Source organism: Neoarius graeffei, chromosome 8 (genome assembly GCF_027579695.1).
Source record: "Neoarius graeffei isolate fNeoGra1 chromosome 8, fNeoGra1.pri, whole genome shotgun sequence".
Classification (NCBI taxonomy): Eukaryota; Metazoa; Chordata; class Actinopteri; order Siluriformes; family Ariidae; genus Neoarius; species Neoarius graeffei.
In genome coordinates this window covers 67,061,534-67,089,365 of record NC_083576.1, presented here as the reverse complement: position 1 = coordinate 67,089,365, position 27,832 = coordinate 67,061,534, and the positions used below count along the sequence as shown (strand labels likewise).

Below are 27,832 nucleotides of genomic sequence, written 5' to 3'. Positions count from 1 at the left end.
TTTAAACATTTGATATGTCATCTATGTTCTATTCTGAATAAAATATGGAATTTTGAAACTTCCACATCATTGCATTCCATTTTTATTTACAATTTGTACTTTGTCCCAACATTTTTGGAATTGGGGTTGTAATATATTTCTAGCCTATGTTTATTTTTGGCGGCACGGTGGTGTAGTGGTTAGCGCTGTCGCCTCACAGCAAGAAGGTCCTGGGTTCGAGCCCCGTGGCCGGCGAGGGCCTTTCTGTGCGGAGTTTGCATGTTCTCCCCGTGTCCGCGTGGGTTTCCTCTGGGTGCTCCGGTTTCCCTCACAGTCCAAAGACATGCAGGTTAGGTTAACTGGTGACTCTAAATTGACAGTAGGTGTGAATGTGAGTGTGAATGGTTGTCTGTGTCTATGTGTCAGCCCTGTGATGACCTGGCGACTTGTCCAGGGTGTACCCCGCCTTTTGCCTGTAGTCAGCTGGGATAGGCTCCAGCTTGCCTGCGACCCTGTGGAACAGGATAAAGCAGCTAGAGGAGATGTTTATTTTTCATTGTGGGTACCCTTTAAAGTTGCCAGGTCACCTACAGGCATGTTATTTTGGAAATGGTAGGAACTCCAGAGAACCTAAGGCTATTGGTTGCATGATCGTGTCACCCTGATATCAAATATATACTTATTATAATGTAACAAAATAAGCAGGACTAAAATAAACAGTTAACACAGAGTCAGAATCAGAGCCATTTAAATAGTTTTATTGCTGTCTTTGTACATTACACTCCTTGGAATGCAACTGAAGCAGTGTTTGGTGGGTAAACCCAAACATGAAGGCTGAAATATTTCTGTTATCGTATATTTAAATAGTAATACAGCTTTATAATACAACATACATGTTTACTGTATAATTCTACTCTGAAATTCTAAATGAATCACCTAGGCCAAACGTTCCAGAGTTATAAGATTCACACTTCTCATACATATGATTTATATGATGTTCCATTCAGTGGAAATAAACTACCAGACTTGTCATACCAAATAAGCCTGAGTAATAATAATAACAACCTTATAGAAGAAGCCCATGTAGACCATAGAACAGTGGTGGTGGAAAGGTTATGATGGGCTAGGATTGAATACAAAGGTTTAGGTAAACAAACTGACTTATTATAAGCCTCAAATTTCACATGCTCAGATTTCAGAAATGTTTGCATGGAGATGATAAACCTCAACAGTGTTTGGAGGAAAAAATGGAGTGGCATGAGCACATGATGCCTCAGATATTGTAGGTAAACTATACGAGGTTGTTGATGAATATAAATGAAAGGTTTAGCAAATTTGCCAAGATGAGCACCCTCTTGGCGGTCCGAACAGAAAATATTTGCTTTGCTCACAATTCATTTTTTGACTCATTTTACCTGTTGTACGGTGGTATGGCACACAGTAAACAGTTAAAATATATTTATTTACAGACATACTCTCTTTTTAAATATGGTTGTGCTCTATATCACCACATATGAAACTAGCTTTACTGGCATATCAAAATAGCATATGGGCTGTATTCAGGTATAGACAACAACTTGGAAAGTGAAAACCCCCTTTAGATCTCTATGTTGTTAAAACCCATCTGAACAGTACAAGACTGTACACTATTGTATGGCTTCTCTCAGGTAGTTAAATAATATTTGTGGCAGAACCCTTTTATATACCACAACACAATGAATCAGACCAAAAAATAAATGTGAAGCCTACATGAGGAGATCATAAACAGTCCACCGAAAAAGGTAGTGATCACTTGCATCTAAATCTGATTCACACAGACTTTCTTAGTCTTTTTTTTTTGCAAGTCTAACACTTAGAATGAATATGCATTGCTTGTTTTGAACCACAATTATGTTTGAAAGGTGAGTAATATTATTATTTTTTGTACAAGTGTCTTCCTAGACATTGTTCCTGAAGAAAAGGTCTTGTGCTTGGTAAGCTTGTCTGAGCAAATGCCTCATGATTCTTGGAAAACTGATCATCTACTGATCCACAGATGCACTGGCAGTTTTGTACATTCCACGGAAATTTCCGCCTCTGTCGCTCTTCACACTGCGGCATTTTAGGCTTCGTACACTCTGTAAAACAAATGGCATGAAAATGATTGATTTCAATAGAAATTGCAGACACCAGAGAAAATTCACTCCACTGTCTAGTCAGCCAACATACAATGAGAAAATCATTAGTTATTAATTAGGGGCGGCACAGTGGTGTAGTGGTTAGCACTGTCACCTCACAGCAAGAAGGGTCTGGGTTCGAGCCCAGTGGCCGACGGGGGCCTTTTTGTGTGGAGTTTGCATGTTCTCCCTGTGTCCGCGTGGATTTCCTCCGGGTGCTCCGGTTTCCCCCACAGTCCAAAGACATGCAGGTTAGGCTAATTGGTGGCTTTTAATTGACTGTAGGTGCGAATGTGAGTGCGAATGGTTATTTGTCTCTATGTGTCAGCCCTGTGATAACCTGGCGACTTGTCCAGGGTGTACCCCGCCTCTCACCCATAGTCAGCTGGGATAGGCTCCAGCTTGCCTGGGACCCTGTACAGGATAAGCAGTTACAGATAATGGATGGATGGATGAATAGATAGTTATTAATTAATAGAAATGAAATATAAATACATATGGGGACGTTGTGTGATAACACATGCTTCTGCTCAGACACATGAAGCCAGTCAATCACCGTACATGATAACACACTTAGAGGAAAGGGCTATCTATTCATCTTACATCAGCTCACAGATGCTTATGATTGGCTAGTGTCTGTGTGATTGACAGGAGAGACAGAGTATGCTATCCGCCCACTAAGACAGCACGGTCAATTTTGCTCCCTTGGCTCCTGGCCGTGAAGGAACCTGTGCCTTGTTATTACTCAGTCACACTGTGTATATACTGTATTTCTGGTTTATATTCTTGGTCATGGAGTGTTCTTGTTTTATATTTCTTTTTTCATGCTTTTTGCCTGTCTAGATTCCTTGTATGTGTTTTCCCAGATCTGTATTGCAATTACATTTTCTTTCATTAAAATCTCACTGTATTGGTTCTTAATACCTTGCTACAAAAAATCTTAACTTATTACATTTGAGTTTTACCACACACTGATTCAGTCAAAATCTAGGACTGTACAGGAATGTGTTACTGCAATTTAATAATAATAAGCTGGGATAGGCTCCAGCTTGCCTGTGACCCTGTAGAAGGATAAAGCGGCTAGAGATAATGAGATAATAATAATAATAATAATAATAATAATAATAATAATAATAATAATAAGCTATCCATTGCAATCAAAGGCAAGTGCATTTTGTATTTGATATTGTTCTGTTGTTGTTGTTGCCATTTACTTGTGCTTGTCCTTCATGATCTTAAACCATTTGACCAGGTTCTTGGTGCTCTGCAGTCTTGGATGCAGGCAGTATTCCTGACCCTTGAAACGGGACACATTCTCCATGGTGACGCTGAGCAATGGCGAGAGCAAGACAAGAAAACAAAAGAAAGGAGCATGGGGATGGGTAAAAAGAGAAGGAAAGGGGAAAAACAGACATGAATTGAGTCACAATTTGCAAACAGAAGACTATTTATACATTGTTTGGTTATTATGTTCTTATATGGCCTGTGGCCAGCCCTGTCCTGTTATTATGAAGCGTGAGATTATTATGACGTGCACTAATAACATTCTAATAACGTTGTAAATTTGCTAAAGTGTAGTTAAATCTACCTTTGTCCTCAGATTGACCCGCTTAACATTTGCTCGGTAACAGGATGAAATCCAAGTCATAATAATCCTGCTAACTGATTAATAGTTACAGAAACCAATGAAATATGCTGACTAAGACTTTGCTCAGTAGTATCCTTTTCATTTGCTACTTAATCATTCAGCACTGTAGCCAGCAGGGCCTTCTCCTGACACCTAACTCTTGACTACATTTGGAGAACAGAGAGTGAGAACTAATATGGGGCTTTGGAGGCTTCCAGAATGCTAAACTGTGAGAGCGAGTCTGCTGCCAGACACAGAGAGAGAGAGAGAGAGAGAGAGAGAGAGAGAGAGGTGGGAGTCTTTTTGCAGTCGGCAAGATTGTTTTTCACTCAGACTAGGACCCACAAGTTCATACAAAGATATTTTTGTGCAGGGTTACACTGAGCTCCACTGGCAATGTGATCAGAAAGAGAATGTGTATGTAATGTATATGTTTGTCAGATTAAACTTCAAAACACAGATACCTCATACGAAAAAGCTCATAATTATGAAAGAATGAGAGATACTACCAACTGTATAATCCTTTAACAGGTTCACAAAGTGCTTTTCTTAGTTTCGTGAATGCTTTGCGTTGAAACCCGGCTCAGTATGAAACTTAAAATGCTGTGAAATGTCTCTATTTAAGATGCTTGTTTTCATGGATTCATTTTTAAGTATCGTGTACATAATTCACGTCTCCACATATCCCTGAAACTACTGACAGGCGGTGGGTTTCTTAAAAGCCTCTTAACACTAAGAGCATCTTAACTCGGAGAGAGAGAGCATTCATTGTGCTGCTCACTCTACCATTTAACGATGATCTTTATGCTGCGATGCTTTTTGGAAACTCGGCAAGGCTTTGCTTTTCCTCTTGAATATGCTAGCATTCAAAATGCCTCATAAGAACAGCAGGTGGCAGTAGTGTATACATTTTTGAAAGAGGAGTTTTCCACAGCTGATATCCTACGAGGTATGGCACATCCAGGCTTTCGACTTGAATACAGCAAAAAACACGAGTATAAACAGGCCGAGCAGCATACTGGTCTGTGTACACAAGGTGAATATTGATATCTGTTACTTCACAGAACTGCAATCAGTCAATCTAATAATACACAGTAATATTTGGCCAAATTGCATTACAGCCTCTAATAGTCTGGAATTTAGTTTCTTTTGTGTTTCACATTTTACAGTTGATGTAAACTCTTACTAAAATCTTCAGAATTATACTATTTACTTAAAACAAATAAGAGCACAATATGTTTTTCAACTGCAATGAGGAAAAAGGCAAAATAAGATAACAGTCACACTGATAATGGGAATTAAATAAGACATGAGATGCCATTTGGAGTCTCATTGATTCTAATGTAACATGAGGTCAATAATAAATGAGCAGTAAGCAACTCCCCTGCAGAGCTTCCCAGCTCTCAGTGATGGACACGACCAGTAGGTTACCATCTACAGCAAATATCTTTCTCTTTACGCAGTGGTTATTTCCTTACTTTTAGTATTTTCCCATTCTCATGGCTTATCCTTTCTGTAAGAAAATGACAAAGGATGCCGAGTCAGAGAGAAAGACAGAGGATTAAAAACTTACAATATCATCTTCTCCTGGCAGAAAGGATGTTTCGGCTTGATTTCAAGTTTTTGCACGTCCTTGTATCGTATCTTGGGGCCTTTCCTGGTGCATCTGCATTTGTATGCTGTGAGGAAAAAAAACTAAGCTGTTTGAATGCAGAAAGGTTACAGAAATACTTTCAAAATAAGTGTTTCTGAAGACAAAAAAAACCAAAATAATGAAATCAGAGCACAGCTGCAGCGTCCAATGAGGTATTAATAACCGACCCTACATTCTCAGAAATAAAGGTACCAAACTGTATTGCTAGACTGGTACCATTAAAGGCACATGTTTGTACCTTTAGTATGTATATTGTACTTGGATACTTTTAACAAGAATTTATGGTACATAATTAAGGATCATTACTCTAATTTGTTCATTACACATGAACGTTCCTAGGAAAAAGGTACTAAAGGTGCAAAATACGCATTCTTGATGGTACCAATCTAACAAGGTATATTTATTCCTTGCCCTAAGAGTAACCATCCTTCCAAATTTGCTCACAACTGTCATTTGGTTGTTTCCACCTTGCCGAGTCAGTAGAAGGTTTACGTCTGTTTAGATTGCTGGCTTTAAAGGAGCGCGTGACCTACATCTTCTGCTCCATCAATCTTCTCCTGTTCCACTCAGCAGCCTCCCAGGCCAGTGGCCAAAACTAACTCATCCAACACAAAGAGCCACTATACACCACTGCTGTGCCAACTTTGCTTCGAACAATTGTTTTTACTCAGAACAAGAAAAAAAAATCAAAGTTTAATAGGTATGCTGCTCTAAGCAGGGATAACTTAATAATAAGCTGGACTACATTCCTATAAAACACACTCAGGCACGTGTATGGATCCACACAGAAGGCAAGAATGAAAGCAAGTCATCTTGACTCATGATATCCACAAGTAGCTTGTAGACCTGCTGTGATGCATTGTCAGGACCTCATGAGTACATCTTTCTATTCTTTTGGACCTTTTTAGCCTTTTAAAATGTATTTTTATTTATTTTTTTTACCCGCAAAAGTGCAGGAAGTATACCTTTCCGGCAAATACAAATTGGTGGACCAAGTTCATTACTTTCTAGGAGTGTTCTATTTTAGTTAACAAGATCAGTGCTGTTCCTGAGTGTCCAGAGAACTTTAAAACACAAAATTCTCCAAACCGTTGTAGGCTCCCGCAAGGTTCCTGAGATGTTAAAGTTATTCAAATGTTGCAATAAGATCAAAGAAAGGATCAAATTATTTAAAAGTGACCAGAACATTACGGCAACATTCTCTGGGGTTTACCACCAGGTTTCTGAGCACTTTTGTAACCTTTAAATAACTTAAAACTCTCGGAAACCTTGCAGTTGGACCTGAGAACATTCTCTTAATGTTCTAGGAGCTTGACAACACAAAGCAAGGTTCCTGAGAGAGCTGAACCACCACAGGTTATTTAAAAGTTATGAGAACGTTAGAGGAATGTTCTGTGAATAATAATGCACAACAAACAAACAAACAAACAAACAAACAAACAAACAAACAAACAAACAAAACAAAGACCCCTCCCCTCAAAACAAAAAACAAAACCCCCACAAATATTAAGATATATTTCAGTAAAGAAGACTTTCCTGGAATTGTTTCTCAGAACATTGTGGGAATGAAAAAGCAAACGTTTTCAGAACATTCTGTAAAACAGAAGTGAGGTTTAAATTCTTTACAACACAACACTGGCGTTGCCAAGGGAAAAAAAAACTAAAAACACCACAAATCCTCCAGTGACAGGAAAGATAAGTTTTTTTTTTTCAGAAATAACAGAAAATGACAGCGTTTACCTTCTGTGTTGAGCGAATAAAGTGCAATGACCAGCAGAAGTAACGCAGCTGTGCAGCGACTCATCCCAGTGCAGGTCCCTTATTTCTCTTCACCAAACTCACTCACACGCTCTAAATGTTAATGTCTTGTTTCTCAGAAGTCAAAGACTTGTGACATGAACGTGTAAAACAGGTCTACTCTAGCCTTGTGTATGTCTCAGGAGCTGACAGAAGGTTGAAGCGACTCGACCACACACTCTTCTGGATCTGACTGAGCGCCTGAGCGGCAGCTTTTAACAAGACTCCACTCGCGCCTCATTAATATGCAAAGCTCAATAGACGATTTGGGTTGGGTGGTTTTTTTTTTTTTTTCATCAGAGAGAAAGAAAACAACCAAATCTAATTTTAAAGGTTTGTTGAAATGAGATTTTACGCCTTTTTTGGGACTTATTTCATTCAAGAGTATTTTCAACACTTGTACATGTTTGTGGTTTGCAGTTGGAACGACTGAATGGTTCAAGGTGAAGGTGGGACTCCATCAAGGATCTGCTTTGAGTCCTTTCTTGTTTGCCAGAGTGATGGATAGCTTGACGGACGAAGTGAGGCAAGAGTCACCATGGAACATGATGTTTGCGGATGATATATCTCATCTCATCTCATTATCTCTAGCCGCTTTATCCTGTTCTACAGGGTCGCAGGCAAGCTGGAGCCTATCCCAGCTGACTACGGGCGAAAGGCAGGGTACACCCTGGACAAGTCGCCAGGTCATCACAGGGCTAACACATAGACACAGACAACCATTCACACTCACATTCACACCTACGGTCAATTTAGAGTCACCAGTTAACCTAACCTGCATGTCTTTGTACTGTGGGGGAAACCGGAGCACCCGGAGGAAACCCACGCGGACACGGGGAGAACATGCAAACTCCGCACAGAAAGGCCCTCACCGGCCACGGGGCTCGAACCCGGACCTTCTTGCTGTGAGGCGACAGCGCTAACCACTACACCACCGTGCCGCCCCTTCCTTAAACTCAGAGTTCCAATTTCAAAGTAACACAATAATGCATTTAAAAAAACAGCCACATATCAAACATACTTATGGAACCAAACTTCACAATAGATAACATAGAAAGACATAGACATCATAACCCAATATTCACAATAAGTAACAGACTTACACTACCGTTCAAAAGTTTGGGGTCACTTTGAAATTTGCTTATTTTTGAAAGAAAAGCACAGTTCTTTTCAATGAAGATCACTTTAAACTAATCAGAAATCCACTCTATACATTGCTAATGTGGTAAATGACTATTCTAGCTGCAAATGTCTGGTTTTTGGTGCAATATCTACATAGGTGTATAGAGGCCCATTTCCAGCAACTATCACTCCAGTGTTCTAATGGTACAATGTGTATGCTCATTGCCTCAGAAGGCTAATGGATGATTAGAAAACCCTTGTACAATCATGTTAGCACAGCTGAAAACAGTTTAGCTCTTTAGAGAAGCTATAAAACTGACCTTCCTTTGAGCAGATTGAGTTTCTGGAGCATCACATTTGTGGGGTTGATTAAATGCTCAAAATGGCCAGAAAAATGTCTTGACTATATTTTTCCTATTCATTTTACAACTTATGGTGGTAAATAAAAGTGTGACTTTTCATGGAAAACACAAAATTGTCTTGGTGACCCCAAACTTTTGAACGGTAGTGTACATCGGGTCAACATTAACTTAACTTGTACTTTAGGAAGAACTTGCTTACACTCAGAGTTCCAGTTTCAAAGTAACACAATAACACATAAAAAAAAAAAGCCACATATCAAACATACTTATGGAACCAAACTTCACAACAGATAGCATAGAAAGACATAGACATCATAACCCAATATTCACAATAAGTAACATAGACTTAATACAATTTTAGAGCCTTGGGAGGTCAGAGGTCATAATTAATCTGAGCTCAGAACTTTGAATAACAGGTGTTCAAATTAGAAGTTGGTTTGAGACATAAAGAGAGGTCTGGGGTGGTTTAACTGGAAGAAACATCAAATCGTTTTGTAGAGGAAATGTAAGTTTCAAGTGCCTGAAATACTTGTTTGTTTGTACAGTTATCACAGCCCAGTAGCCCCTGTAGTAGAACTGATTTGGTCAGACGACCTTGTGTGAACTGTTCAACAGTGGTGGCTAAGACTTCACACTGGTTGTTGTAGAGCGGACAGTGTAGCAGATAGTGGGCGACAGTTTCAGAGGACGAACCACAGGAACACGCTTTGTCTTTTATCTTCATTACATGCAAGATGGCATTTAATGGGCTCTCATCTCATCATCTCTATCCGCTTTATCCTTCTACAGGGTCACAGGCAAGCTGGAGCCTATCCCAGCTGACTACGGGCGAAAGGAGGGGTACACCCTGAACCAGAGCATTTTTTTTTTAAAGATATTTTTTGGGGCTTTTTGCACCTTTATTGGATAGGACAGTGTAGAGACAGGAAATGAGCGGGAGAGAGAGACGGGGAGGGATCGGGAAATGACCTCGGGCCGGAATCGAACCCGGGTCCCTGGATTTATGGTATGGCGCCTTATCCACCTGAGCCACGACACCCCCAGAACCAGAGCATTTTTAAAGGATTTTCCACTAGGAGACCAGCTGGTCTGGGCAATACAATCACAGGCCCCAGAGTCCATGCGGCTGCACCACTGCGGCATATTCTGTGATGCAAAATGGTTCACCCATCACCATACAAACACACTACAGTGATTACACAGCTATCAAGAGCAATTATCAAGCACAAATGTTATGTCAAAGACACTCAAAGTTACATAGTAATGACATCGGATTCTGACATCAGCCATCTCAGTAACCAAATTTTAGTTTTGTTTTTCTTAACCAACATGATCTTGTGTGTACGTATATCTTATAACATAGATCTTCGTTTTCCTTGTTAAATGTATACTTACATGGTACTTGGTTAATTAATTGCAACTGACTGAACCAAATGATAAGACATAACTTGGTTTAAAATTTGGTCTCCCAGTGAAGCTGGTTTGGCATTGACTAGGAGACCAAATCTGGCAGTCTGGAGACCAAATCTCCCAGTAACTATGTTAAAAAATGCTCTGCATCGCCAGGTCATCACAGGGCTGACACATAGACAACCATTCACACCTACGGTCAATTTAGAGTCACCAGTTAACCTAACTTGCATGTCTTTGGACTGTGGGGGAAACCGGAGCACCTGGAGGAAACCCACGCAGACAACATGCAAACTCCACACAGAAAGGCCCTCGCCGGCCACGCGGCTCGAACCCGGACCTTCTTGTTGTGAGGCGACAGCGCTAACCACTACACCACCATGCCGCTCAGATGATATCTCATTATCTCTAGCCGCTTTATCCTTCTACAGGGTCGCAGGCAAGCTGGAGCCTATCCCAGCTGACTACGGGCGAAAGGCAGGGTACACCCTGGACAAGTTGCCAGGTCATCACAGGGCTGACACATAGACACAGACAACCATTCACACTGACATTCACACCTATGGTCAATTTAGAGTCACCAGTTAACCTAACCTGCATGTCTTTGGACTGTGGGGGAAACCGGAGCACCCGGAGGAAACCCACGCGGACACGGGGAGAACATGCAAACTCCACACAGAAAGGCCCTCGCCGGCCCCGGGGCTCGAACCCAGGACCTTCTTGCTGTGAGGCGACAGCGCTAACCACTACACCACCGTGCCGCCCCCCGGATGATATATATATGCTATTTACCAGCTGGGAGGTCCATATCGTGAAATATCATGACCGAGGTCTTGAAAGTATTCAAGGCCGAGGTCACAGTATTTCACCATACGGACTGACCTTAAGCTGGTAAATAATATATTTATTATTTTCTTTACCAAATTCTAACAGAAAACGAGAGCGCCCAAAAGGGAAAACTGAGCTGAGCTGCCATTTTGAATCCTCGTTCACGTCTGTAATGCAAATGGCTTCCTCTTCGGTATACAAGTGCACTTCCATGGCAGGGGAAAAACTACATTTTGCCGCCTATGTAGTCCCCTATTTATACAAAATTGAGTCATTCAGGATTCAGGCATGTTTTTGCTCAGTGTTAGCAACAGTTACAGGTTTTTTAAATAATGTATTTATTTTTTTCTTTACCAAATTCTAACAGAAAATGAGAGTGCCCAAAAGGGAAAACCGAGACTGGGGAGCTGCCATTTTGAATCCTCATTCACGGCTGTAATGCAAATGGATTCCTCCTTGGTATACAAGTGTACTTCCGTGGCAGGAAAAAAACTACATTTTGCCGCCTATGTATTCCCCTATTTATACAAAATTGAGTCATTCAGGATTCAGCCATGTTTTTGCTTGGTGTTAGCAACAGTTACAGGTTTTTAGCTTTCTCTTGAAATGTTTTCTTTTATTTCTTCTTCCTCAGGGTAGTAAAACTCGCTTTTGCTGTGAACACTGTCGTTATCGCAATCCATGCTGTAAAATTAATTCTATTTTCCTAAGAAATGTGAAAATAAATGTTCACAAAAATTGCTCCTATGTTTGTTGTTGTTGTGAACGAGCGAGTCGCCAGAGGTCCATAACCGGGGTCCATAACTGGGGTCCATATCATAGGATACGGACCCGCTTGCCAGCCAATCAGAGCGCAGGATTTGATGGAAACCAGATCGCGAAAAAAATAAATTGTTATATGTGGTGAAAGTAGAAAGGCGGTTGAGCTGGGTTTGGAGAGATGGAGGTATGCATTGGAACAAAGAGGAATGAAGGTGAGCAGTAGCAAAACAGAATACATGTGCATCAATGAGAATGGGGATGAGAGTGTAGTGAAGATGCAAGGAGTAGATGGAAAGAAAGTTGGTGAATTCAAGTACCTGGGGTCAACTGTGCAGGAAAATGGAGGCTGCAATCGTGAGGTGAGAAAGAGAGTGCAGGTAGGGTGGAGCAGTTGGAGAAGGATTTAGGGAGTCATTTGTGATAAGAAAGTCCCAGCAAAAGTGAAAGGTAAGATGTATAAGACAGTAGTGAGACCAGCTATGATGTATGGATTGGAGACTGTACCCTTAACGAAGAGACAGGAGGCAAAGTTGGAGGTGGCAGAGTTGAGGATGTTAAGGTTTGCGATGGGATGTTGGACAGGATAAGGAACGAGAACATCAGAGGGACAGCACATGTGGAGAGCTTGGGAATTAAGCAAAGAGAGATGAGACTGAGATGGTATGGGCACATCCTGAGAAGAGATGCAGAGCATGTTGGAAAGAGAACGTTGAGGATGGAGCTGCCAGGCACACGAAAATGAGGAAGGCCAAAGAGGAGATACATGGATGTGGTGAGAGAGGGCATGAAAGTGACAGGTGTGGTAGAGAAGGATGTGGAAGACAGGGAGCAATGGAGATGAAAGATCCGCTGCGGGGACCCCTAATCGGGAACAGCCAAAAGAAGAAGAAGAAGAAGAAGAAGAAGTACATGTTTGTGGTTTGGCACTGTGGACTAGCCTATAAACTTTATTAGACTAATACTGGGGATGGACACGATAACAAAACAATTGATGTCATAGGGGAGAGCGGGGAGACTTGGGACAGTTTGTATTCCATCCACACATTATCTGTAGCCGCTTATCCTGTTCTACAGGGTCGCAGGCAAGCTGGAGCCTATCCCAGCTGACTGTGGGTGAGAGGTGGGGTACACCCTGGACAAGTTGCCAGGTCATCGCAGGGCTGACACAGAGACAAACAACCATTCACACTCACACCTATGGTCAATTTAGCACCACCAATTAGCTAACCTGCATGTCTTTGGACTGTGGGGGAAACCAGAGCACCTGGAGGAAACCCATGCAGACATGGGGAGAACATGCAAACTCCACACAGAAAGGCCCTCATAGGCCGCTGGGCTCGAACCCAGGACCTTCGTGCTGTGAGGCGACAGTGCTAACCACTACACCACCGTGCCGCCCCAGTTTGTATTCCCATAAATTAATTTCAACCAATCAGGTTTTAGATTACATCAGAAGTTAAATGTTGCCCCTCAGAGTAACCTACTTCCTTTAGAGCCATGAAGCTGGACACTACAGTAAGGTTTGTGCAGTTCAATATTTTTATCAACCAAAACTTGTCCAGTATTTTCTACTTTGCCTCCACCTCCAGTCTATGGTGTGATGTACGCTGGTGAATTGAGGATTTGTTAGGAATTAAAGTCTCATCTCATCTCATTATCTCTAGCTGCTTTATCCTGTTCTACAGGGTCGCAGGCAAGCTGGAGCCTATCCCAGCTGACTACAAGAGAAAGACGGGGTACACCCTGGACAAGTCACCAGGTCATCACAGGGCTGACACATAGACACAGACAACCATTCACACTCACACCTATGGTCAATTTAGAGTCACCAGTTAACCTAACCTGCATGTCTTTGGACTGTGGGGGAAACTGGAGCACCCGGAGGAAACCCACGCGGACAACATGCAAACTCCACACAGAAAGGCCCTCGCCGGCCACGCGGCTCGAACCCGGACCTTCTTGTTGTGAGGCGACAGCGCTAACCACTACACCACCGTGCCGCCGGAATTAAAGCCTATAGACTTTATTAGACTAATACTGGGGATGGACATGATAACAAAACAAATGATGTTGTCATAGGAGAGAGCGAGTAGACTTGGGACAATTTGTATTCCCATAAATTAATTTCAACCAATCAGGTTTAAGATTACATCAGAAGTTAGATGTTGCCCCTTAGAGTAACCTACTTCCTTTGGAGCCATGAAGCTGGACACTGCAGTAAGGTTTGTGCAGTTCAATATTTTTATCAACCAAAACTTGTCCAGTATTTTCTACTTCGCCTCCACCTCCATTCTATGGTGTAATGTACACTGGTGAATTGGGGATTTGTTAGGAATTAAAGTATGTTGCCTAGAGTTAATGTCGTCCGTAAGGCACTTTTTAACCCTTTAATTGAGAGCAAATGCCCAGGACACAGAAGGATCACAAGAACAGAAGTTTAAAAAGATATATATGCTTTATTTAATAAATAGATCACTAAATTGTCCTTTAGCACCAAGCTACAAAAAAGAAAAAAATAAATAAGATAAACAAAATAAAATCGTCCCATCTCAACAATGCGCAATCCGCGCAAAGAGGAATCCCAGTCCCGGAAGCGCTGAAATCGTGGGGAAGCCTGGTGTGCAGGGAAGCCCTGCGCATAACATCACAGCTCCGGCATCCAGCTGACAGCGGGGGATTCCCAAAGACGTCTATGGCTCGCCCGGAGTCGGCGCACACCTCGGGCAGTAAAGGAAGAAGCATCAGACAGTGCCAACGTACACAACAACAACAAGGCAAAAACAACAGGGAAGGAGTCTTACGTCCCTTTACCCTGTCGTTAGCGAGTGCTGAATTAAGTACAGTTGACTCCGGATTCCCATTGGCTAGGTCGTGATTTCCTCAGTCCGCAGCTGACGCACCTCGGAAGGAAGGCAGCAAATCAGGGAAACAGCACAGCACAGGCAGAGAAAAACTGGAAGGGCACACACACAAAAATATGCTCACGTTCCTTTAAAAGGACGTAACGAGCGTTGAATACAGCTGCGGTCCGGTTCGTCGTCCCTCAGGTTCATTCCTTCATCAGTCTGCCCGCTGATCTTCCACTGGTAACTGCGCGTCTGCTGCGGCGTCCGATCCCTGCTGAAACCCCATGATACTAAAAAAGTCCCATTTTTATACCCCACCCCTTCGTCTTTCAAGTGCTTCGATAGGTCAGGTAATAATTGTCCAGACAGCTGGTCCATCTCAAGCAATTAGAGAGCCACAAATACAAAGTCAGTGTAGGTAGCAGTCAATTGGCAACACACGATGAAAACACAGCAATCAACCAATTATGTGAGCACACCAAAATCACAGCAACCCAAATAAATCACAACAAATCTTAGTGACACAGCAAGCCAAATAAATCACAGCAAGCCAAATAAAAATAAAATCCCCACACAGCAAGAGGCTGACAATTTCCCCCCCTGCTTTAAATATAGTCGGCCCGACTATCATGGACGGTACCGGGCAGGTTTATTACCTTGTGTAGAGCGTGAGGAGCGCCATAGGGGCAACTGGTCACTATTACCTTGAGGAGCAAGTGGGACTGGGGGAGTAGGCGACCCAGGTGCACTGCTCACTGGCGGACCTCGATCATCCCTCTGAGTGGAAGGGCCTCCTGCGCTGACTCCCGGGGGTTCTTCTGGGGGTGCAGTTCTCCACGAATAGAAGATCAAGGGCCAGTAGATTCTCCTCGGGCCTGGTGGGCCACAGTCTGAACCCCGATTTTGGTCTGAGGGTGATGGTTCGGCTGAAGTGATGGGTTCCTGGGGAAATGTTACAGGGCATACTCTGAGGTTATTACGGTGAGCAGTTCTTGAAGGCCCCTCTTTCCCTTCCGGCCGAATGATATACACGGGTCTGTGTGACTCTACCCTCTCTACCACTAAAAAGGGTGTAGGAAGCCAACGGGGTGTCAGCTTACCTTGAGCCCTCCGGCGAAAATGCCTAAGCAAAACCCACTCACCCGGGAGGAGGTCAGATGCTCAGGCCCGCCTATCGTACCTCTTCTTGTCTCGATCTTGCTGCTGTTGGGTATGTCTCCGGGCCAGTTGGTATGCTTGCTGCAAGATGTGATGCTGGTGGTGGACCCAGCCATTGGTCAAATGGGCCTCGCCCTGCAGGGTCACTCCATAGATCCAGTCCACTGGCAAGCAGGCATGACGGCCGAAAACCAGGAAGTGAGGGGTCAGGCCAGTCGTTCGATGGACAGTGTTGTTATAGACTTGGAGCAGGGCGGGCAACTTGGCCTGCCACTGAGTCTTTTCCTCTTGAAGTAGGGTCCCCAACAGCCCCAAGAGAGTCTGATTGAAGCATTCACAGGCCCCATTGCCTTGCGGATGGTAGGGTGTCATCTGACTCCGCCAGCATCCATACATCTTACACAACTCCATGAACAGGGAAGACTCGAAGGCACCACCACGGTCCGAGAGGATCTGTTCGGGGCAACCGAAAACTTGAAACAGATAGGTCCACACAGCACGGGCAGTTGTGGTGGCTGACTGGTCTTTAGTAGGGATAGCTACTGCATACTTTGAAAATAAGTCAGTCATAACCAAAATGTAGGGATAGACATCTTCTGGCTGTCCCAGCGACAGGTAGTCTATGCCTACTATCTGGAAAGGGTATGTCGCCTTAATAGGCACCAGAGGCGCCTTTACTTCAGGTCCTGGCTTGCTGGTAATGCATTGAGGGCAGGCTCGACCCCAGTCCACTCCGTCCTTGGCCATGCCTGGCCAAAAGTAGCGTCGGCGCAGGAGAGTTGTGGTCTTGTCCGGATTGGCATGGCCAGCCTAGCGATGGTACTCCTCCCACAGGGCTTGAGCTTCCTGTTGTGGCACCAGGATCTGCTGGCCAGATTCCCCAGTCTCCTGGTGGATTCTGCTCCGAACCAGCATTCCACGTTTGCTCTCCAGCCTTGACCCTGCAACCAGCTTTGTAAAGCTATGCCCAGACTATCTCTCTCTGGGCCTGTTGGAGGGGTCCCCTTTTCGATCCAGTCCGCCAGGCGAGACAGGTCCAGGTCTTGCCGTTGCCATCGTGCCCAATCGTCCTCCACCATCCGGGCTCCACCATCAGCTTCGACCAGCCCCACAGCAGCCATCTCTTCTCCAGGCAACCTGGACAGAATATCAGCATTTTGGTTAACCTTCCCTGGCTAATAGTATAATTGTAATTGGCCAACTGCAATACCCACCGCTGTTCGACAGCATCGAGCTGGGCTGAATGCAAGTGAACAAGGGGATTATTATCCGTAAATACTTCAACAGTAGTGCCCCAAAGATAGTTTTTAAATTTCTTAGTAATGGCCCATTTTAAAGTGCTGATGACACGTTTTTGACATCTTTGGCGATGTTTTATAACATAAAAAGTAATTCCCGATGATCCATATATTAATTCATGAAGGTGCCTATTTTACAAGTTATGATAAAAAACGTGGCTATTTGGGCAAATTTGACAGGGCTGCAGCACCCAGGAGACGAATGAGGAGGAGGAGCTATATGACGTCAGCGAAAGAACCTTCCTCCTAACTTACCAGTTTGTTGTTGATGCGACAGGTGTTCAGTTTGTCATTATTAGTATTATATATATATATATATATATATATATATATATATATATATATATATATATATTAGTTATTATGCCTTCGCGTTGTGTTGCCGGCTTTTGCTCCAAAACCCACAAGGATGGGGTAAGTTTATTCAAGTTCCCCAGAGATCCCGAGCTGCATGCGAAGTGGGTGAAGCAAGTCAGGCGCACTCGTGACAAGTGGGAGCCCTCACCAACATCCGTCCTGTGCTCTGAACACTTCGATTTGGATTGTTTTGACACCCTTCCCAGCTTAAAAGAATCTCTTGGGTGTTCAGTTCAGCACAAACGTGTGTTACTACCATCAGCAGTGCCTACACAGTGTTGCCAGATTGGGAGGTTTCCCGCCCAGTTGAGCAGTTTCAAGTGCATTTTGGTGGGTTTTGAACATATTTTGGGCTGGAAAACTTCAGCAGTATCTGGCAACAGATACTGCTGAAGTTTTCCAGCCCAAAATATGTTCAAAACCCACCAAAATGCACTTGAAACCGCCCAACTGGGTGGGATTCCTCCCAATCTGGCAACACTGCCAGTATTCCGGAGGGGGTCTACTAGTAGCTATCCCGGATCCAAAGACAGTCCTCCTGTCAGAACATGTGTTGTGAAACGACATAAGATAAAGGTACGTAGAGCTATAGATTCTACATGATAATCATAAATGTAATCATAAAGTTGGCGTGATATCAGTCATGTATTTGCTTGTGAAAGCTTGTGGCTTTCATGTAACTGCCGCCTAGCAGCGAGAGGCAAAGGGTAAAGAGGGTAGGCTATCATAGATTCTATTCGGAAGAGATCAACACAATTCTAGACTCCCAGAAGAGGAAGAGCTAGCACTAGAGAGTTCACCGGCATTTTCATGCACCATTTCCATTGAGTAGAACCAGAGTAGAACAGCCAGTGAACCGCAGCATGTTCTCCCGCTGACGTCACAACATGGCCGCGAGCCACGGACCCAGTTTTCTTGTGCTGTGCAATTAAAAGTTGGATATTTGCGTAACAACAGCTTCTTTTCACGTAATTATAACAGAAATCTAACATGTTTGCCATGTTGTATAGTTTATTTAAGAAATTGCATAGAGTCATGTTCGTGTCATCAGCCCTTTAAGGCTAGAAGCTCCAACTTAAAGGAGCTGTAATTCTGATCATTTCTTTCTGTGGGATGTAAACTGCAGCTAGCATAGGCAATTACCCTCTCCTTACCATCTTGGGTCTGGGAAAGGACAGCCCTGAGTCCATCCAGGCTAACATCAGTGTATAGACGGAAGGGGAGGGTGAAATCTGCATATGCCAAGACAGGGGCACTCACCAGGGCGATTTTGAGTTGTTGAAAGGCTTGTTCACAATCTGCATTCCACACCACAGGGGCGTTCTTGCTGATGTTCTTACCACCTTGCAGAAGGCGATGTAGTGGCGCTGCAATCTTAGCAAAACCCTGGACAAACCGGCGGTAGTAGCCAACAAATCCTAAGAAGGACCGCAGCTGATGGATCATCTTGGGCACCTCCCACTGCTCCACTACCGCAGTCTTGGCTGGATCTGTAGCCACTCCATCCTGGCTAACCACATGACCAAGGTAAGTCACCTGCTTCTGGAAGAAGCTACACTTTTTTGGCTGCAGCTTCAGACCCATCTCCAGCAGGCATTGAAACACATGTTCCAGGTCCTGCACGTGACTCTCGAAGTCTGGGGAATACACAATGACATCGTCCAAATAAATTAGTAACGATTCATTAAGCATGCCACCTAAGCATTGTTGCATGAGCTGTTGGAATGTAGCTGGGGCATTGCAAAGCCCAAACAGCATTCTATCAAACTCATACAATCCCATAGGTGTCGTGAAAGCAGTCTTCTCCTGGTCTAATGGGTCAACCTCCACTTGCCAGTATCCGCAGGCCAGATCCAGAGTAGAATACCAGGCAGCCTTCTGCAAGCAGGTCAGTGACTCTTCGATGCGGGGAAGGGGATAAGCATCTCTGTGGGTTACTGAGTTCAGCTTCCTATAATCCACACAGAAGCGCCAGGAGCCATCCTTCTTCCTGACAAGGACGATTGGCGCTGCCCACGGACTGGAACTCTCCCGAATCACCCCGGTCTCCAGCATGCCCTTCAACAGGCTGCGAAGCTCCGGGTACAGACTGGGTGGCACTGGCCGATACCGTTCCCGGCTAGGTGGTGCCTTCCCAGTCGGGATTTGATGTCGAATAACTCCTGTCCACCCAAAGTCTTCGTCATGTGTGGCGAACACACTGGCCCACCGGTCCATCAAAGCAGCCGCCCGCTGCTGTTGGTCTGTGGATAGCCCTTCTCCTAGAACTGGAAGAGGAAGGGTAGAATTAGGTTGGGCAAGGTCAACACTGTTCACAGCAACTTCAATTGTACCTGTCCCTCCGTCATACAAGCGAAGCACCTGGTTAGCCTGGATGTCATCTGCTGCCACCTCCTGGAGCCCTGCGATGACAGTCCTGGGGGCAATCTCAAGGGGATAAGGGTGAGGGTTACATAAACGAACCAGCACAAAGCCGCTTTTAGTGGTTACTACAGCTCTACCCACTCTCCACTCAACCTCGGGTTGGGGTAATGGCTCCACCAGCAGGGTGTGGCCAGACGATGGAGCACTTTCACTGGTTCGCCCCCACACCAGCATCTCAGATTCTGGTGGGACAGTTACAATGTCCAACTTTGGAAGTCGTACATGGCCTTGAAAAAGTGAGGCAGGCTCCATACAAGCCTGTCGGCAGACAGCAAAAGCCTTTCCCCACTCTTGCTCTGCTTGCGGCGGCAGCTGGGCCCGAAAGGCTGTCTCTCCAGGATGGAGGCCATGCATGAGTTCTTTCCAACAGTCAGCTATAACACTCATTCCCAAGATAACCCACTCTGACCCCAGACATTTATTCTTAACAATGAACACGCCCTTGTTAGAGAGTTGCACCCCACCCACCTTAAAGTCTAATAAGGCGTACCCAATATAGGGAATTTTGAGTCCATTGGCCGCTTTCAAGGTCAACCAGCAAGGCCCCTCCCCAGATTCTAGCCCCACGGTTCCCAAGTGCTGTTTAAAAAGACTTTGACTCATCAAGGTTACTTGAGAGCCAGTATCTAAAAGGCAAGGTATTATTTGGCCATTTACTTCAACTTCTATACCTGGGCACTCACCAATTAAAGCAGGCTGCAGAGAAGCATCAGAAGCTTCTCTCACCACCCCCACCGGCCAGCCCTCTGCGGTGGGGGATGCTGAAAACCCCTTGATGGTTGTCATTTGGGGCAGTACCTTTGTATGTGGCCTGCCTCACCACAATCCAGGCAGATCGGTTGGCCCTGTGAGTCCCACTGAAACCTGCTTGCGAGCCTGGAGTTCGCTGGGCCAGGGGGTGTTAAAGGGGTTTGTGACCGTGCTCTGGGGCCATTCCCTGGTTGGCCCATTGGAGGCAGCCGTCCCTGCAATTGTTCCACTAGCTGAGTGCCCAGGGCCTGCACTTGCTCCGACAGTTCTCTCTTCAGCTCATGGCGCAGCTCCTCCTTCCATTCATCCATCTCCCTCCAAGGCCGACCGGCTGGTTCCTCCCTCCTGTCCATAGTGGGCTCAGCATGAATGGGTTTAGCTCTTATGGCACTGGCCAGGGCCTCCTCAGTGCCATTGGCATGTCCCAACTCCCCTTCCAGAGCACGCACCTCCGCCGTCATGGCCTTGAACCCCTGTCGTGGCTGTCGGCGCAGGTAGCACTGTAATTTGGTCCTCACGGGGCCCGCCTTCAACCCAAGGACGAACTGGTCCAACAGTGCCTGGTCTTCCTCACCTGCAGCCTCTGAGTCGAGTTGTCACCATTTGGAATGACACTCACGCAACCGAAGGATGAAGTCTCCCACCTTCTCATCCAGGCCTTGACGACATTTGAAAAACATGGCACATGCTTGGGCAATGTTGGTGGCTTCCCCATATAGGTCTTCCAAGGTATGCAGAATTTTAGCGCCAGTGTTGAGTTGTCTCTCATCCAACAGGGCCACCTCATGCCAGGCATCTCCCTCTAAGGCACTGAATACAAAGTCTGCTTGCTGTTCGCCCAAAAGTGGTTGTGCGCGCAGCATAGCCTGCACCTGGGTACGCCATTCCCCAAATCGCCACCGCTCCCCATTGAATTTTGGTAGCCATGGAGCACTGTAAAACCAGGGCATAAACAAGGGTGAGGCTGGGGCATTTGATACATTAAGAGTTTGTCTAACCGCACTCTGATGAGGACGGTCTTCTTCTGTGTCACTGGGCATCCTGCTGACTACTCCAGTAAAAAAAAAATGCTTTATTTAATAAATAGATCACTAAATTGTCCTTTAAAAATAGCACCAAGCTACAAAAAAAGAAAAAAAATAAGATAAACAAAATAAAATTGTGGGTGGCACGGTGGTGTAGTGGTTAGCACTGTCGCCTCACAGCAAGAAGGTCCGGGTTTGAGCCCCGTGGCCGGTGAGGGCCTTTCTGTGCAGAGTTTGCATGTTCTCCCCGTGTCTGCGTGGGTTTCCTCCGGGTGCTCCGGTTTCCCCCACAGTCCAAAGACATGCAGGTTAGGTTAACTGGTGACTCTAAATTGACCGTAGGTGTGAATGTGAATGGTTGTCTGTGTCTATTGCCACTTTTCCACTACCAACACGGCTGAGTTGGGCTGAGCCGTGCTGTGCTGAGTTGGGCTGAGTCGAGCTGAGTGGGGCTGTTGGAGTTGCATTTCGACTACAACCGCGCTGAACCGTGCTGGCTGGAAGTGGGTGGACACATTGGGTGGAGTTATCGAAAGTGGGTGGACGTCACGTGATGTCATTAGGCGGCGCAAACAGTGACATCAGTGAGCTTTTAAGCGGTAGTCTCACGACCCGGATAGTAAACAATAAACATGGAGGACATGGAGTCGTTAGTGTTGCTGGTCTTGGTGCTGTGGCTTGTTGTCACCGACAACGCCAACAGATACTGGCAAGAGCGTATAGATGAGGCGAGGCGCATAAGGCTTCAGAAATTCTCGTAATTCGTAATTCTTCTTCTTCCGGGTTTACGGTGTTTACAGATCCCAGCATGCTCGCGAGGCGTGTGTGGGCGTGTGAGGACACTCCTCCTCACCAATCAGTGCACAGGGGAGTGTCTGCTCATGCCCCTAGCCCCACTCGGCTCGGTTTGGCTCGCTTCAGCCCTACTCCAAAACCGTGTGAGTTTTGGGTGCTGAGCAGGGCTGAAGCAAGCTGAGTTGCGCTGCTCTGAGGTAGTCGAAACGCAAGCCGTGTCGGGCTGAAGTGAGCCATGTCGGGCTGAAGTGAGCTGAAAAAGGGTAGTGGAAAAGGGCCATATGTGTCAGCCCTGTGATGACCTAGCGACTTGTCCAGGGTGTACCCCGCCTTTCGCCCGTAGTCAGCTGGGATAGGCTCCAGCTTGCCTGCGACCCTGTAGAACAGGATAAAGCGGCTAGAGATAATGAGATGAGATGAGAGACTAAATTGTCCTTTAAAAATAGCACCAAGCTACAAAAAAAGAAAAAAAATAAGATAAACAAAATAAAATTGTGGGCGGCACGGTGGTGTAGTGGTTAGCGCTGTCGCCTCACAGCAAGAAGGTCCGGGTTCGAGCCCCATGGCCAGTGAGGGCCTTTCTGTGCGGAGTTTGCATGTTCTCCCTGTGTCCGCGTGGGTTTCCTCCGGGTGCTCCGGTTTCCCCCACAGTCCAAAGACATGCAGGTTAGGTTAACTGGTGACTCTAAATTGACCATAGGTGTGAATGTGAATGGTTGTCTGTGTCTATGTGTCAGCCCTGTGATGACCTGGTGACTTGTCCAGGGTGTACCCCGCCTTTCGCCCGTAGTCAGCTGGGATAGGCTCCAGCTTGCCTGTGACCCTGTAGAACAGGATAAAGCGGCTGCAGATAATGAGATAAGAATCATGATTTTTTTTTTGGGGGGGGGCACAGAATAGAGATCACAATTCTCAGGAAATTCCGTAAGGAACAATATGTACATTTATTGAATGTTTACAGCTCAAATGATGCTTTAAAAGGAAAAGCCCTAAAGGCACAACTGAAAAGTGCAAAGCGGCTAGAGATAATGAGATGAGATGAGAAAATAAAATTGTCCCGTCTCAACAATGCGCAATCCGCGCAAAGAGGAATCCCAGTCCCGGAAGCACTGAAATCGTGGGGAAGCCTGGTGTGCGGGGAAGCCCTGCGCATAACATCACAGCTCCGGCGTCCAGGTGACAGCGGGGGAATCCCAAAGACGTCTATGGCTTGCCCGGAGTCGGCGCACACCTCGGGCAGTAAAGGAAGAAGCGTCAGACTGTTCCAACGTATACAACAACAACAAGGCAAAAACAACAGGGAAGGAGGAGTCTTACGTCCCTTTGCCCTGTCGTTAGCGAGTGTTGAATTAAGTACAGTTGACTCCAGATTCCCATTGGCTAGGTCATGATTTCCTCAGTCCGCAGCCGACGCACCTCGGAAGGAAGGCAGCAAATCAGGGAAACAGCACAGCGCAGGCAGAGAAAAACTGGAAGGGCACACACACACAAAAATATGCTCATGTTTCTTTAAAAGGACATAATGAGCGTTGAATACAGCTGCGGTCCGGTTCGTCGTCCCTCAGGTTCGTTCCTTCATCAGTCTGCCCGCTGATCTTCCACTGGTAACTGCGCGTCTGCTGCGGCGTCCGATCCCTGCCGAAACCCCGTGATACTAAAAAAGTCCCATTTTTATACCCCACCCCTTCGTCTTTCAAGTGCTTCGATAGGTCAGGTAATAATTGTCCAGACAGCTGGTCCATCTCAAGCAATTAGAGAGCCACAAATACAAAGTCAGTGTAGGTAGCAGTCAATTGGCAACACATGATGAAAACACAGCAATCAACCAATTATGTGAGCACACCAAAATCACAGCAACCCAAATAAATCACAACAAATCTTAGTGACACAGCAAACCAAATAAATCACAGCAAGCCAAATAAAAATGAAATCCCCACACAGCAAGAGGCTGACATTAACAGATATAGTTATTATCTATTTCTGGGAGGAAAAACATTTAAGGATTTTCCCCCCCAAAATGGCCAGATGGGGAGAGTTGGGACAGTTCATCATGTTACAAGTTTTTTCTTGTGGTTTAAAAATAGAAAATTGCTCAAAGATTTTTGTTAAAAATGCTGGAGTGTACCTGCATGAGGATTAAGCTCATCTCATTCCTTCTCGAGAATGGACCTGTTTTGTCTCATCAGGTTTTGGGTAAACTGACATTTTTCTATCGCTGTACCAGCATTGTGTGTTCATACAGTTCTGTATTCTTACACGTTCTGATAATAACTAAAAATTAAGCATGTAGGCCTAGGTATTTTAGAAGAAGAAGAAGAAGAACAACAACAACTTTGTTCATCACACATACACTTGTGAAATTCCTCTCTGCGTTTAACCCATCTGAAGCAGTGAACACACACATGCACACACACATGAGCAATGAGCACATACATACCCAGAGCAATGGGTACAGTGCTACAGCACCCAAGGAGCAGTTGGGGTTTAGGTGCCTTGTTCAAGGCCCACTCCATGTTAACCTAACCACATGTCTTTGAACTGTGGGGGAAACTGAAGCACCCAGAGGAAACCCACACAGACATGGGGAGAACATGCAAACTCCACACAGAGAGGCTCCCATTGGCTGCTGGGCTCGAACCCAGAACCTTCTTGCTGTGAGGTAACAGTGCTAACCACTACACCACTGTGCTATTCCAGGTCTCCCCTCAATGTCTCATGTCTCCTTGCAAATAATAATGACAGAAAACGTGAAGTCTGAAGGCCAGAACATGTGACAAGCTGAGAAACTAATTGTGACAGTTCGTGTAGGTGGGTGGAGCACAGAAGGACGGCAGGCCAGAACTGAGTTCACAAAACTCTCTTTTATTCAGCTTTTCAGCTTCTATATACACTCTCACACACACTCAGACACACGCACACACATCAGTCATCTGGTTGGGGAGAGAGCTCCCTCTGCTCTCGCTCTGTCTCCTTAAATAGGGCGCGGTCACTGGGGAAGACACACAAACACATTAATTAACATCAGGTGCAGTGATTCTGCCACTTACCTTCCCTGACTCCGCCCTCCGGTCACAGACCGATGCTTGACCATGCCCCCGCTGCCACATACCCCCACTGCCCGACTCAGGCCTGGTGGCTGTCCGGCCTGCAGCCGACTCCCCCCCCCTTGATGGGAGAGGAAGTCCGCCACAACCATCTGCGCCCCCGGCCTGTGGATCACCTTGAAGTTAAAGGGTTGGAGTGCCAGATACCAACGGGTGATCCGCGCGTTGGCATCCTTCATGCGGTGGAGCCACTGGAGGGGCACGTGGTCCGAACAGAGGGTGAAAGGGCGTCCCAGCAGGTAGTAACAGAGGGCGAGGACCGCCCACTTAATCGCCAGGCACTCTTTCTCAATGGTGCTGTAGTGCCCCTCACGCACCGACAGCTTCCGACTGATATACAGCATGGGGCGATCCTCCCCCTCCACCTCCTGGGACAAAACAGCCCCCAGCCCTCTGTCCAACGCATCCATCTGTAACATAAAGGGGAGAGAAAAGTCAGGGGAGTGTAAAAATGGCCCCCACACAGTGCAGCCTTTACCTCAGAAAAAGCCCGCTGGCATTGCTCCATCCACTGGACTGGATCTGGTGCCCCCTTTTTAGTGAGATCAGTCAGCGGGCTGGTGACGTCTGAATAATTAGATATAAACCTACGATAATAGCCAGCCAGCACCAGGAACTGTCTCACCCCCTTTTTGGTCTTGGGCCTCAGGCAGGCCGCAATTGCTGCTGTCTTGTTAATTTGGGGACGCACCTGCCTGTTGCCCTAGTGGAAGCCCAGATACCATACTTCCACCCGCCCAATCGCACACTTCTTCGGGTTGGCTGTGAGACCCGCTCGCCTCAGCGACCTAAGGACGGCCCTCAGATGTTTGAGGTGCCTCAGCCAGTCATTACTATAGATGATAATGTCGTCGAGGTAGGCGGCCGCATAGGTGGTGTGGGGGCGGAGGACCCTGTCTATCAGCCGCTGAAACATAGTGGGTGCCCCAAACAGCCCAAAAGGAAGTGTGACAAATTGGTGTGAGCCGAATGGTGTGGAAAAGGCCATTTTTTCTCGGGATAATGGAGTCAAGGGGATCTGCCAATAACCCTTTGTTAAATCCAGTGTCGAATAAAAACGAGCTGTGCCTAGCTGATCGAGCAACTCATCAATACGAGGCATTGGGTACGCGTCAACTTTAGACACTGTGTTGATTTTTCTATAGTCCACACAGAACTGGACCGACCCGTCGGCCTTGGGTACCAAGACCACCGGGCTGCTCCAGTCACTGTGGGACTCCTCGACGATGCCCATTTCGAGCATGGCCTCGAGTTCTTCCTGAACCACTTTTTTCTTGTGCTCGGGTAACCTGTAAGGGCGGCTACGCACTACCACTCACGGGGGCGTCTCAATGTGGTGCTCTATGAGGTTGGTACGGCCGGGCAGGGGCGAGAACACGTCTGAAAACTCAGTCTGCAACTGGGCAACCTCCGCAAGTTGGGTCGGGGAGAGGTGGTCTCCACAGGGGACCGGAGAGGTACGTGATGCCAATGTTCCCTTTTGAACCTCCGGCCCCAGCTCCGCCTTCTCCAGAACCACCAACACCACGGGGACCTCCTCGTTCCAGAGTTTGAGCAGGTTGAGGTGGTAAATCTGTAGTGCCCCACCCCTATCCGTTCGCCTCACCTCATAGTCAACGTCCCCGACTCGCCGTGTGACCTCAAAGGGTCCTTGCCACTTGGCGACCAATTTGGAGCTCGATGTGGGCAACAGTACGAGTACTTTATCTCCGGTACGAACTCCCTAAGGCGTGTGCCCTTGTCGTACAGGCGGGTTTGTCGTTCTTGGGCCTGCCACAAATTCTCCTGAGTTAGGTGTGTGAGTGTGTGGAGTTTTGCGTGCAGGTCAATAATGTATTGGATTTCATTTTTACTTGGTGAAGGTCCCTCCTCCCAATTTTCCTGCAGCACATCTAGAATGCCACGCGGCTTACGCCCGTATAACAATTCAAATGGGGAGAACCCCGTGGAGGCTTGGGGGACCTCTCGCACTGCAAATAGCAAGGGTTCGGGCCATTTATCCCAATTACGTGCATCCTCACTTATGAATTTTTTAATTATATTCTTGAGGGTGCGATTGAACTGTTCAACTAAACCGTCCGTTTGTTGGTGATACATGCTGGTGCAGATCGGCTTAATACCCAACAACCCATACAGTTCGTTCAGTGTACGTGACATAAACGAGGTGCCTTGGTCAGTCAGAATCTCTTTCGGGATTCCAACTCGGGAGATAATGCGGAAGAGTGCCTCCACAATACTGCATGCTGAGATATTGCAAAGAGGCACGGCTTCCGGGTATCGCGTTGCATAGTCCACCAGAACTAATATAAAGCAGTACCCTCGTGTTGACCGATCTAATGGCCCGACGAGATCCATGCCAATTCTTTCGAACGGGGTCT

The 27,832-nt window shown here is 45.9% G+C and overlaps 1 protein-coding gene across 1 annotated transcript; it reads right to left on the bottom strand.

Moving 5' to 3' along the window:
* Window positions 1-716: 716 nt before the first annotated feature.
* On the bottom strand, window positions 717-7,392 carry cxcl14 (chemokine (C-X-C motif) ligand 14). Its single transcript, XM_060926999.1, has 4 exons — window positions 7,157-7,392; window positions 5,336-5,441; window positions 3,350-3,463; window positions 717-2,096 (listed from the first exon to the last, which is right to left on the bottom strand). Exons 1-4 carry the CDS (start codon window positions 7,218-7,220, stop codon window positions 2,081-2,083), a joined length of 300 nt encoding a protein of 99 aa, XP_060782982.1. The 5' UTR covers window positions 7,221-7,392; the 3' UTR covers window positions 717-2,080.
* Window positions 7,393-27,832: the final 20,440 nt, after the last annotated feature.

Coding starts and splice junctions, on each gene's coding strand:
- cxcl14 (XM_060926999.1), bottom strand. CDS start 7,220: ATGAGTCGCTGCACAGCTGCGTTACTTCTGCTGGTCATTGCACTTTAT. Junction 5,442..7,156: donor TTATTCGCTCAACACAGAAG/GTAAACGCTGTC, acceptor TTTTCCTCACAG/CATACAAATGCAGATGCACC. Junction 3,464..5,335: donor TGCCAGGAGAAGATGATATT/GTAAGTTTTTAA, acceptor GCCATTGCTCAG/CGTCACCATGGAGAATGTGT.